A 13,439-nucleotide genomic window follows, 5' to 3' on the forward strand; every position below is an offset into this window, starting at 1 on the left:
CTCTGGGTAAAGACGTGACCCTGTGCCCACTGAACCCACTGCCCAGCAAACTGTAGATGGTCAGGCAATGTGCCCAACTCCATACTCTTAGAACCCACTTCGCATGACCTTCAAACATGCACAGCAGGTTCTGCATGGATGACCTGCACCCATCGCCTGTGCCCACAAGCCAACTGTGTACAACTGAATACCTTGTTCAGTGTGTGTGCTGGGTACAGGAAGCGCAAGTCCATCATGCACTCTTCTGTACCAGCTGTGCGTAGTCTTAAGATATTGGTGGCAGTCTTAGCATTAGTTGTGTTTCTACTAAATTCTTAGCTCTGATGTGCGATATGCAGATCTAAAATGACACCCACAAAGAAATGTTTGATTATCTCAGTGAAAGAAGTCCTGGTGTTGTAAATGATTATCAACTTTAGACCCATTTACGGCTGCGTAAAGTCTAAGTACTGAGCACATCAGTAATCTGTAGAAAATTAAATGTTGCTCAAGCATTAGATTGCACTAATTAATGGTATTAACATTTGAAGATGTTGGTTGCGAGGCGCTCTTAAAGTGAGAATAGAAGATAGTTATGTCTTGTAGCAAAAAAAAAAAATCAGATGCACGACTTGTTAAAAATCACGTTTTCAGAAAGTGATTTTTTTTTTTTTGTACGTACAGAGTGAGCAACCCCTTTTAGTATTTGTGGGCATTGGGTTTGTTTTATGGTTTGTTGTTTGCAACCTGCAAAATCATTGTTTTTTCTCCATAGCCTCGTCACGTCTTTAATATGCTAAAGAAGTATGTGCGCGCTGAGCAGAAGGACAGACAGCATACTCTAAAACACTTCGAACACGTCCGCATGGTCGACCCAAAGAAAGCTGCACAAATCAGGTCACAGGTAACGGTTATTCAAATATGTACTGGTTCGAAATCTTGCAAGGACAACAGTAGGTTCTCCAAACATTAGGAAATGCACAATGCACCACTAAATCCTATTGAAGCTACATGAAAACGTGCCAAAAGCAATACAAAATTGCAGAAATTTGACTGCTGAATGAAAACTTACTCAAGGTGATACATTGCTTTTATGATTTATTTTTAAGTTCTTTTTAATAGTTCAGCAAATGTATCAAGCGGAATGAGGCAGGTAATAATAGAGATCATTGGAGGAAACCTAGAAAAGAGCTTTGCATGTTTCTCTATGGAAGTGTCTAGGGGCAAGATGGATTCTCACTAGGTAAAGCTGTGAAATTAACAAGTATGCTTTCAGATGGGTCTAATTTTGAAGAAGTGTGATTTTCTTGATCATACATGAGAGTTGGAAGTTAATACAAGCCTCGAGAGACGAGCAGTGCACGAGAATGTGAAACTCTCTGGTGTGCTCAGATCTGCTAGTCAACTTTCATGTTTGATAAAAGTAAGAACAGTGACATCCACAGGAAAGCGCCAGAGATTTACACTGTTCTAGTCCCTGAAACCAGGTATCCCGCAGTGTTATGGAGACCAGAAAGTAGTGCGCTTTGTTCACACAGTTTGAGAAATCTCTCTTCTTTGTAACCATCTGCTTGAACCTATTCCTACTACTACTGGCTGAAGGAATGGGATTTTCGCAAATACTACCCTCTGCACCCTAAGCTGTAGTACATTGCACTAGGCATTGGTTTTACCATATGGGGAACCTTGCATCGGTGTATCTGCTGTAGGTGTTTTAATGTATGGGGATTCATATCACCAACATTATGGAGACTAAGCAGGACTATCGAACACTTATTGAGTCCCAAGTCCTCCTCGAGCCCAAGCTCAGCTGCAGGAATGTGTAGTGCTATTAAAGGTCAAGAGAATTGCTGTCAGTCTCTGGTTTCTGTATCTCCCATACATGTTATGAGTTGAATACCAACATTTGGTAGCGACTTAGGAGATTTGCATTTTTGGGTTAGGAGTAGCTGTGCTCGTGGTTTAAATTACTTCTTACTATGTCTGACTGACAGACATATTCTCTGTATTTAGGTGTTGATGCTAAGTGATTGGACTGTCATGTATTTGTTGTATGTGTGCTTTCACGCCGCTGCCGGGCTGCGCTCTTGGCATGTGATTGATCTTGCTGTGTTGGCTCACAGAGCGTGTGCTATAGTTGTCTGGGCCCCATCGGTCACAGAGCGTGTGCTATAGTTGTCTGGGCCCCATCGCTCACAGAGCGTGTGCTATAGTTGTCTGGGCCCCATCGGTCACAGAGCGTGTGCTATAGTTGTCTGGGCCCCATCGGTCACAGAGCGTGTGCTATAGTTGTCTGGGCCCCATCGGTCACAGAGCGTGTGCTATAGGTGTCTGGGCCCCATCGGTCACAGAGCGTGTACTATAGTTGTCTGGGCCCCATCGGTCACAGAGCGTCTACTATAGTTGTCTGGGCCCCATCGGTCACAGAGCGTGTACTATAGTTGTCTGGGCCCCATCGGTGTCGGAAGCTTGTCCTGCTGTCATGATTACTGTACGCCTGCTGCACGTGCCTTGAGGGCCAGTTCCACTGGGTGCTTGTGCTGTACCTGCTCAGTGTGATGCACCCATTGTTCTTTATGTATGTGTTTTGCATCTGTGAGTGGAATTTGCACCACCGCTGTTTGTACTATACGTGTTCTGTATGCAGGACGCTTTCACCATTGCTGCCTGCAATATGTTTTTTGTGTTTTTAATGATAGTTTGAAGTTCTAATGCCTGTCCCTGCTATTTTGTGAGTGTCTCTGTTGGTTCCGATCTACGTCATGCCATATAATTACCCCCTCACACATAGCATTGACGCTGCCTGTAAACCGCCTTTTCGAGTTTAAGTCAACCTTTCACCCCTTGCGCTTCAGGGGGAGGTGTATGTGTGCGAGAGAGAGACTGCTGCACATTTTATCTCGTGTGCAACGCTAGCACGGATGTTTCCTTGTCTCCGCCTGGTCTTTGTGTGTTTGTTTGCACGCGCGAAGCTTGCGCTGCTTCTGACAGTGTTTTCCCTGTGTGGGACGCTTTCAGTGTTGCCGACGATTACATTTCTGTAGTGCACTCCTATGCATCTCATCTCTAGATGTTGAGAACACTGCTCAAGGCGACGTCACAAGAAGTGCTGAGGGAGGAGAGCGAACAAGCAGCCAGTGCGAGTGGCCTAGATTTGGAGAAAGAGAGGGGGGCTGTTGCTGTAAACATTTCAGAATACAGTTCTACATCTAATTGTCTGAATTCAAGAACCTTGTACCCCGGCACTCGGTGATAGGGCAGGCAAGGAGGCCTGGAGATCCCTTGGTGGATGAGCTTAAGAATTTAGTGTTCCCATGATGCCGAAAATGTGTACCTCAAATAAGAGGGTTTAAGATTAATATGTGAGCCAAGCATTTAAATTCATTGCTACCGTTTGACTTTGAGCCATTGCTACTTGTGATTCACCTGTTTAGTGTGCTAGTGACGCTTAGTGTCATTTAGTTTCAAAGTTAACATTTACCTCGCTAGCTATGCAGTGTACAAGTTGTGTGTGTTTCTGGTGGTGCTTTGCACTATACCTGCCTGTACCTTATCACCTGTGTTTGCTTGTGGAATACTCGAACTCTGCCTGCCTCTCATTTACTTTTCAGTGTGTGAGCTTACCCTGCGGTTACTAGTGCAGGGCTGTTTTCTGTGTGAGTGAACTTTCCACCACCTATGCATGTGGTGGCGCATCTCTGAGCTTCTCACCTGTGTGTACAGTGCCTTCCTTACCTGTTAATCTATGGGACAGAAGCCTGCTCAGTTTCTTGATCTGTTCATTGTGTACAAGAAAGCTTCACTGGCTTCTGTTCGTCTTGGCGTATCAGTAATGTCTGGAGTGCTGCTGCCCCGGTGGTGCCCATCGCGTGAGGGAAGACTGTACTGCAGTAGTATATCATCAGTACCTAATGGTATCCCTTTCAGCGTACAGGAACTCTATTTTGTAACTTCTCACACTTACCACCAGAGAGTGGCATATCTGATTCGGAAGGTGAAGAGGAAATTGAGGCTCCTTGGCCATTCAGTGATTGATACTATGATTTTAGCAAATGGTGACTCCATTGCTCTCCTCCGAGAATCACACTTCCCTCCGAAATAGTACTTATGGCTCTATCCAACCAAATGTTATTGAGTTGTAACAATATGTTCGATGGCATCTGTCGCTGTAGATACGCATGTTCTGCAATAGCTCGCCATCTGGTGTTGGGCCGGAGTGTTACAAGTTGTTTTTCTTCGAAGAAGTCTTTCGAGTCACGGGACCGAGTGACTCCTCCTTTTGTCCCCATTGCGCATGGGCGTCGACTCCATCTTCGATTGTTTTTTTTCCGCCATCGGGTTCGGACGTGTTCCTGTCGCTCCGAGTTTCGGAACGGAAAATTAGCTAATTTCGGAAGATTTTCGTCGGTATTGTTGCGTTCGGGATCGGCGTACTTAGATTCCACACCGCATCGAAGATCGAAGAGCTCCGGTGCCCTTCGGGGTAGTTTTTCGATCCTCCGTCGGGGCCTGGTCGGCCCGACCGCGTGCTGAAGAACGCCGATGGAACGGACCCCGTTCCGTTTCTGCCCCAAATGCCACAATAAGTACCCTTACACAGACCAACACTTGGTCTGCAACCTGTGCCTGTCACCTGAGCACAGCGAAGACACCTGCGAGGCCTGTCGTGCGTTCCGGTCCCGAAAAACACTCCGAGACCGTCGAGCCAGAAGACTTCAGATGGCGTCCGCACCGACAGCCCAACGGGAGTTCGAGGAACAGGAAGAAGAAGGTACCTTCTCGATCCAAGACTCGGACTCCGAAGGATTCGACGATACACAAACCGTGAGTAAGACGTCGAAATCCACTCAGAAGAACATTTACAAGGCCCAGGGGACGCCACTGCCACCAGGCCATGGCTCCACCCATAAATTCGGTGACCGCCCGTCGGCACCGAAAAAGGCCCACACAGTGCCGAGATCGTCCGACTCCGGTCGAGACACCGGCACGCAGCCTTCTCGGGACCGAGAAAGTGCTGGAGACAAGCCTCGACACCGAGATGCCGGTGCCGACACGGCTCGACGCCGAGACAGCGGCACCGAAACAGATCGACGCCGAGAGGTTTCGGCCCCGAAAAAGAAAAGAGTCACCTCGGAGCCGAAAAAACACGCAGACAGGGTTTCGATGCCGAAACAAACTGCAAGCGACCCAGCTTCAGGCTCTTATACAGAAGAGCACTCGCTAACCTCCCAAATGCAGAAGCATAGGTTTGAGGAAGAGCTGCAAGCAACTGATGTGGACCATACGCAAAAGCGTATCTTCATACAGCAGGGGACAGGAAAAATAAGCACCCTTCCCCCCATTAGGAGAAAGAGAAGGTTGGAGTTCCAGACGGAACAAACACCACAACCAAAAGTGGTGAAAAGAGTTACCCCACCACCCTCTCCTCCGCCTGTGATTAACGTCTCACCAGCACAAACTCCATCACACTCCCCAGCTCACACCACCATGAGCCAGGGTGACCAAGATCAGGACGCATGGGACCTATACGACGCCCCAGTGTCAGATAACAGTCCGGAGGCATACCCTACAAAGCCATCTCCACCAGAAGACAGCACCGCGTATTCTCAAGTGGTGGCTAGAGCAGCACAATTTCACAACGTAAGCCTCCACTCAGAACAAGTCGAGGATGATTTCTTATTTAACACACTCTCCTCCACCCACAGCTCCTACCAAAGCCTGCCTATGCTCCCTGGTATGCTCCGGCACGCAAAAGACATCTTTAAGGAGCCGGTCAAAAGTAGGGCAATCACACCAAGGGTGGAAAAAAAGTATAAGGCGCCTCCTACAGACCCGGCTTTCATCACTACACAGCTGCCACCAGACTCTGTCGTTGTAGGAGCAGCTAGGAAAAGGGCCAACTCTCACACATCTGGAGATGCACCACCCCCAGATAAAGAAAGCCGCAAGTTCGATGCAGCTGGTAAAAGAGTCGCAGCACAAGCTGCAAACCAGTGGCGCATCGCGAACTCACAGGCACTACTTGCGCGCTATGACAGAGCCCACTGGGACGAGATGCAACATCTCATTGATCATCTGCCCAAGGACTTACAAAATAGGGCAAAACAAGTGGTTGAGGAGGGACAGACCATTTCCAACAACCAGATCCGCTCCTCCATGGACGCTGCAGATACAGCTGCACGGACAATTAATACATCCGTAACTATCAGAAGGCATGCATGGCTCCGAACGTCTGGATTTAAACCAGAGATTCAACAAGCAGTTCTCAATATGCCTTTTAATGAAAAAGAACTGTTCGGTCCAGAAGTGGACACAGCGATTGAGAAACTCAAAAAAGATATGGACACTGCCAAAGCCATGGGCGCACTCTACTCCCCGCAGAGCAGAGGGAATTACAGCACATTCCGTAAAACGCCCTTTCGAGGGGGGTTTCGAGGTCAAAGCACACAAGCCAGCACCTCACAAGCCACACCGTCCAGTTACCAGGGACAGTATAGAGGAGGTTTTCGGGGACAATATAGAGGAGGGCAATTCCCTAGAAATAGAGGAAGATTTCAAAGCCCCAAAGCCCCTACTACTAAACAGTGACTCACAGGTCACTCACCCCCTCCACACAACACCAGTGGGGGGAAGAATAGGTCATTATTACAATGCATGGGAGGAAATCACTACAGACACTTGGGTTCTAGCAATTATCCAACATGGTTATTGCATAGAATTTCTACAATTCCCTCCAAACATACCACCAAAAGCACAAAATTTAACAACACACCATTCCAATCTCCTGGAGATAGAAGTGCAGGCACTATTGCAAAAGAATGCAATCGAATTAGTGCCAAACACACAAATAAACACAGGAGTTTACTCACTGTACTTTCTGATACCAAAGAAGGACAAAACGCTGAGACCAATCCTAGACCTCAGAGTAGTGAACACTTTCATCAAATCAGACCACTTCCACATGGTCACACTACAAGAAGTATTGCCATTGCTAAAACTGCACGACTACATGGCAACTTTAGACCTCAAGGATGCTTATTTCCATATACCAATACACCCATCGCACAGGAAATACCTAAGGTTTGTATTCAAAGGAATACATTACCAATTCAAGGTACTGCCTTTCGGATTAACAACCGCACCAAGAGTCTTTACCAAATGTCTAGCGGTAGTCGCAGCACACATAAGAAGGCAGCAAATACATGTGTTCCCATATCTAGACGACTGGCTAATCAAGGCCCATTCGTTAATAGAGTGCTCAAATCACACAAATCATATCATACAAACCCTCTTCAAACTAGGGTTCACCGTCAATTTCACAAAATCCAAAATTCTGCCACGCAAGGTACAACAATACCTGGGAGCCATAATAGACACATCAAAAGGAGTAGCCACTCCAAGTCCACAAAGAATTCAAAATTTCAACACCATCATACAACGCATGTATCCAACACAAAAGATACAGGCAAAGATGGTATTACAACTCCTAGGCATGATGTCATCATGCATAGCCATTGTCCCAAACGCAAGACTGCACATGAGGCCCTTACAACAATGCCTAGCATCACAGTGGTCTCAAGCACAGGGTCACCTTCTAGATCTGGTGTTAATAGACCGCCAAACTTACCTCTCGCTTCTGTGGTGGAACAACATAAATTTAAACAAGGGGCGGCCTTTCCAAGACCCAGTGCCACAATACGTAATAACAACAGATGCTTCCATGACAGGGTGGGGAGCACACCTCGATCAACACAGCATACAAGGACAATGGAACGTACATCAAACAAAACTGCATATCAATCACCTAGAACTTCTAGCAGTTTTTCAAGCACTAAAAGCTTTCCAACCAATAATAGTTCACAAATACATTCTCGTCAAAACAGACAACATGACAACTATGTATTATCTAAACAAGCAGGGGGGGACGCACTCCACGCAGTTAAGCCTGCTAGCACAAAAAATTTGGCATTGGGCAATTCACAACCAAATTCGCCTAATTGCACAGTTTATACCAGGGATACAAAATCAACTCGCAGACAATCTCTCTCGAGATCACCAACAGGTCCACGAATGGGAAATTCACCCCCAAATTCTGAACACTTATTTCAAACTCTGGGGAACACCTCAGATAGACTTGTTTGCGACAAGGGAGAACGCAAAATGCCAAAACTTCGCATCCAGATACCCACACAAACAATCCCAAGGCAATGCCCTATGGATGAACTGGTCAGGGATATTTGCTTACGCTTTTCCTCCTCTCCCTCTCCTTCCTTACCTGGTAAACAAACTCAGTCAAAGCAAACTCAAACTCATATTGATAGCACCAACTTGGGCAAGGCAACCCTGGTACACAACGCTGCTAGACCTATCAGTGGTACCCTGCATCAAATTGCCCAACAGGCCAGATCTGTTGACACAGCACAACCAAAAGATCAGACACCCAGATCCAGCATCGCTGAATCTAGCAATCTGGCTCCTGAAATCCTAGAATTCGGGCACTTACAACTTACCCAAGAATGTATGGAAGTCATAAAACAAGCAAGAAGGCCATCCACCAGGCACTGCTATGCAAGTAAATGGAAGAGGTTTGTTTGCTACTGCCATATTAATCAAATACAACCATTACACACAACTCCACAACATGTAGTGGGTTACTTGCTTCACTTACAAAAATCTAACCTAGCTTTCTCTTCCATTAAGATTCACCTTGCAGCAATATCTGCATACCTGCAGACTACCTATTCAACTTCCCTATATAAAATACCAGTCATTAAAGCATTCATGGAGGGCCTTAGGAGAATTATACCACCAAGAACACTACCTGTTCCTTCATGGAACCTAAATGTTGTCCTAACTAGACTTATGGGTCCACCTTTTGAACCCATGCACTCCTGCGACATACAGTTCCTAACCTGGAAGGTGGCATTTCTCATCGCCATTACTTCCCTGAGAAGAGTAAGCGAGATTCAGGCGTTTACTATACAGGAACCTTTTATACAACTACACAAAAATAAAGTCGTCCTAAGGACCAATCCTAAATTTTTGCCAAAGGTTATTTCACCGTTCCATCTAAATCAAACAGTGGAACTTCCAGTGTTTTTTCCACAGCCAGATACCGTAGCTGAAAGGGCACTACATACATTAGATGTCAAAAGAGCATTGATGTATTACATTGACAGAACAAAGAACATCAGAAAGACTAAACAACTCTTTATTGCATTTCAAAAACCTCATGCAGGAAACCCAATTTCAAAACAAGGTATAGCCAGATGGATAGTTAAATGCATCCAAATCTGCTACCTTAAAGCTAAACGACAGCTGCCCATTACACCAAGGGCACACTCAACCAGAAAGAAAGGTGCTACCATGGCCTTTCTAGGAAACATCCCAATGCAAGAAATATGTAAGGCAGCCACATGGTCTACGCCTCACACATTCACCAAGCACTACTGTGTAGACGTGTTATCCGCACAACAAGCCACAGTAGGTCAAGCCGTATTAAGGACATTATTTCAGACTACTTCCACTCCTACAGGCTGATCCACCGCTTTTGGGGAAATAACTGCTTACTAGTCTATGCAGAACATGCGTATCTACAGCGACAGATGCCATCGAACTGAAAATGTCACTTACCCAGTGTACATCTGTTCGTGGCATCAGTCGCAGTAGATTCGCATGTGCCCACCCGCCTCCCCGGGAGCCTGTAGCAGTTTGGAAGTTACCTTCAATTATTTATATATGTATCATCTCAACCTTAAATAGGTGCATACTTAGTCACTCCATTGCATGGGCACTATTACTACAATTCAACTCCTACCTCACCCTCTGCGGGGAAAAACAATCGAAGATGGAGTCGACGCCCATGCGCAATGGGGACAAAAGGAGGAGTCACTCGGTCCCGTGACTCGAAAGACTTCTTCGAAGAAAAACAACTTGTAACACTCCGGCCCAACACCAGATGGCGAGCTATTGCAGAACATGCGAATCTACTGCGACTGATGCCACGAACAGATGTACACTGGGTAAGTGACATTTTCATTTTGCAGCTTGACATCTGTTAATGATGCACTTTAGGCCCTATCACCTCCGTGTTCACTAAAAAGACCAATGGAAGCCTTAGCTAACCTCACTTGTTACGCTGGAAAAGCACCCACAGGAGGCACCACGTTCCTGGGGCATGGTTAGTTTTAGAATGACATCATTGAAAACTTCTCATAATACCTACTTTACTGATCAATGCTCAGAAATCGCATTCTCCCCAAATATCAAGGATTTATGAAGGACCGACCTGCAGAAGGTGGCATAATGGATATCATGCAAACTTTCACACTTCAACCCAAATGCAATATTATAGCATTGAAAAAAAAATTGGAAATTGAAACCCGTGTAGCATTTTAGAAAACCAGAATATTTATCCAAAACCTTTGCAAAAGCCATTTACCTAAAAATAGAATACCTCCACTGTATCGTTGTTGGAGTCGCTTCCAAACATCCCTTTTCAACCAAAATGCATTCTTGTGGAATCCCTAAAATACCTCTGCAGTGAAATTTACTGCAAAATCCTTGGACTCTTCCTGCCATCATCCAGAACGAACCTACTCCCGACACCCAAAAGAAGCAGCAGCTATCTCGGAGCACGAGTTGCTGGTAAAAAAAAAAAACACTTCATATGGATATTGAAATAGTTTTATCACCATGTTAATAAAAAAACAAAAACTTGTTTTTCCCCCTTATAAGCCTGAAATAACTTCAGGTGACAAAAGTGTGCCACAGAAGGCTATTTACTCTTTAATGAGTGCATTGTAGGAAAATAAAGTGACTGGTAGCATAGGCTGTAAAAAGCCCTTGAAGTTAACAAGTCCAAAAAAGGAATAAAGTTCGTCCCATAGACAAAGAAGAGAATGGCTTTTGTAGCTAAAAGCTAACCACGTGCTGCTGGCATCTGGTATGATCTGCCAAACAGGAGATCAAATCTCAACAAGGCCAAGTCAGCTTTTCATCTTTCCAAGGCCAATAAACTGAGATTCATTAAGATGTGTGGTAGCCGCGCTTATTATGTGGCGCTCTCTAACAGTTTTGCACAATCTAAGCCCTATAAAAAGTTCTTTATGAGCAAGTGTAAAGCCATGTATTGGTGGCTTGTAAGCTGCAGGAAAGTTTAGGGTTGCTCCCGGCAGACTGTTATTACAGTAATGGAACATCAGCTGTAAGGCCGGAGGTTGTGCTTGCACATGTGATTTCCGATAAGTGTTGGACCTAATTTTGTACATGTGGGAGATCTTACTGCTGTTTAATTTTCTCCCTCAAGGTTATGACCCACCTGCGTGTGATCTATGAGCGCATGAACCAGAGTCTGTCCCTCCTTTATAAAGTGCCATCCGTCGCTCAGGAGATTCAGGATGAAGTTGGTAAGCTGCTTTTATCTTTTTTTTGTTGTATATCATCATGCCTTCCTCCTTAATATTTAGTTTACACCAAGGGTATATTTTCATGGTTGTATAAATCGTCATGGGTGAACATATAGCAGTGACCAAAAACAACATATCATGTTTTAATTTGACAACATTGTGCCATTTAACTTTTGTTGAAGTAAGTATATGTTCCCCCATGCATTCTATCTTTTTTTTCTTATTTTCACCATATAATGAGTCGCAGAGGTTGCAAAGCTCATAGCAGAGGACGGTAACCTTTAGTCATTTGCTGCTTTTTGCTGAACAGTGGTTGGACTATACACAACAGACCTCCATATGTATGGGGGCACCAATCCTTTGTGTCATATGCACACCTGTTTTACGTGATCAGGTGTATCCCACCTCAGATAGTTGTGTGCTGTGTAGCTGTCGTGCCAGGAAAGTCTAGAATAGAGTACCTGACCCATGCCAGATCTTTAGATTAACCAAGTACCATGTAAATGATTTAGATTGTCTCTGCAATTGTATCTTTTGTTGGCATTCTTATAATTTATTATGGACCAACTACCTTGGATCATTCAGCACCTCTGTGTCAGGTCTAGAATGGAAATCGAAATCAGCCATAGCTAAACTGCTGAAGCACACACCACAGGGGGACACATCTGGAAGGGGACCATGGAGTCATGGTTGGTGGTGTCGGCCCGTTCGGCTCTGAAAGCATCCCACTAGCTTCCATTCTACAGTAGAAATACCAGATTGGCCAAAACGAGTAGCTGCAAATATGGTTAGAAAAAATATTTGGGGAACAAAATTCTGTTTGCCGCTATTATTCCAATTCACAGTTGTTCATTTTTTCCCTAGAGATAATTTCTCTGCTTCAAGGATAACTGTTAGCTTGTCTGTATTCTTCACTTGATTCAGCTTTCTTAGATTTCATCCTTTTTGAACCACCCCACCTGGACATCTGCTCCTGCTATCCCACCAACATGTAGCATTAGTTCTGGCTTGCTGCTGCTAAGTGATTTGTGACTCTTCCGCGCAGTGACAGTGTGTTCGGTTTTGCCCGCATCTGTGCATTGAGGATTGTGTCATTTTTCGTTTTCACAGACTCAATCCATCACTTGCCACTGCACTGCAATGAGAGCTGGACATCTTGTTCTGACCCTTCAGTGTTATTCATTCTAGAAATGCTTTTAGATTTGTTCTTAAGGCTACCTAAACTATAAATGTTAACTGAAAAATTACTAGCTCCGAAAGGTCAATGTCTTAAATATCACAGAAACCAAGGAACTGGAGAGCTACGCGCGCAGTAAAGTGCTGCAATTCTCTTATAGAAAATGTCATAGCTTTTTCTGCACTTGAAAAGATTTTGTGATGATCATACTGAGAACCAATTAAAATAACCAGGTATGTTTTCTGGCGCTTCTTAAAGTCCCTAATTGATTTCAAGCAAATTTTTTTATCACTCTAAAAGGTGTTTTTTTTTCCGCAGTCGGCTCCATAATCCCGTGCAGGTGCTTTGTTCCACCAAATTGGGCATACTGTTTTTGATTGATATGTTTTTAAAAGTGCTGTCAGATTTTCTCTTAACCCTTATCACTAGACTATGGTTGTATATCATGAAACGAGTTAAAAGAATCAAAGCTGCCGTAAAAAGTTTTACATCTAACAACACCAGACCCTGCCAATTGAAGTTGCCACAGCTGACTGTAGGTCTTTAATATCCAACTCGACAGCCATATCCTACTTGATTTTTCACAACAACTTTGACATTCTTGTGTTGTCAAAAACATGGGTCCTCCCTTGCTCACGCCACTCCGTGACCACCTTCTGCCACCCAGCTATAAGACAATCCACCTAGATTAAAATAATAAAATGGGTGTTGGTGCCCCTGTTATTTGCAATGAATCATTTTCCTACACACTGATAGAAGGCCTCTCAGCTAAGACCTTCCAGTCTCTTATAGGCATTGGAAAAACCCTCTAAAACTAGAATACATATAATTTATCACTCTTTACCAGGAATAACCTTTTTCTAGGGGAATTTCTA

At 44.6% G+C, this 13,439-nt stretch overlaps 1 protein-coding gene and 1 long non-coding RNA gene across 5 annotated transcripts in view; one reads left to right on the forward strand and one right to left on the reverse strand.

Annotated features, from left to right (window-relative positions):
* Positions 1-13,439, forward strand: part of APP (amyloid beta precursor protein) — a 403,467-nt gene that overhangs the window by 314,262 nt on the left and 75,766 nt on the right. For all 4 annotated transcript variants that reach the window (XM_069204083.1, XM_069204081.1, XM_069204085.1 and 1 more), the window contains 2 exons: positions 755-883; positions 11,288-11,387. In XM_069204083.1, coding sequence (XP_069060184.1) covers positions 755-883; positions 11,288-11,387 — 229 coding nt within the window. The remainder of the gene's footprint in view (positions 1-754; positions 884-11,287; positions 11,388-13,439) is intronic.
* LOC138249887 (uncharacterized) overlaps positions 1-13,439 on the reverse strand; it is a 40,716-nt gene that overhangs the window by 2,138 nt on the left and 25,139 nt on the right. The window lies entirely within an intron of this gene.

Source organism: Pleurodeles waltl, chromosome 8 (genome assembly GCF_031143425.1).
Source record: "Pleurodeles waltl isolate 20211129_DDA chromosome 8, aPleWal1.hap1.20221129, whole genome shotgun sequence".
NCBI classification, from domain to species: domain Eukaryota; kingdom Metazoa; phylum Chordata; class Amphibia; order Caudata; family Salamandridae; genus Pleurodeles; species Pleurodeles waltl.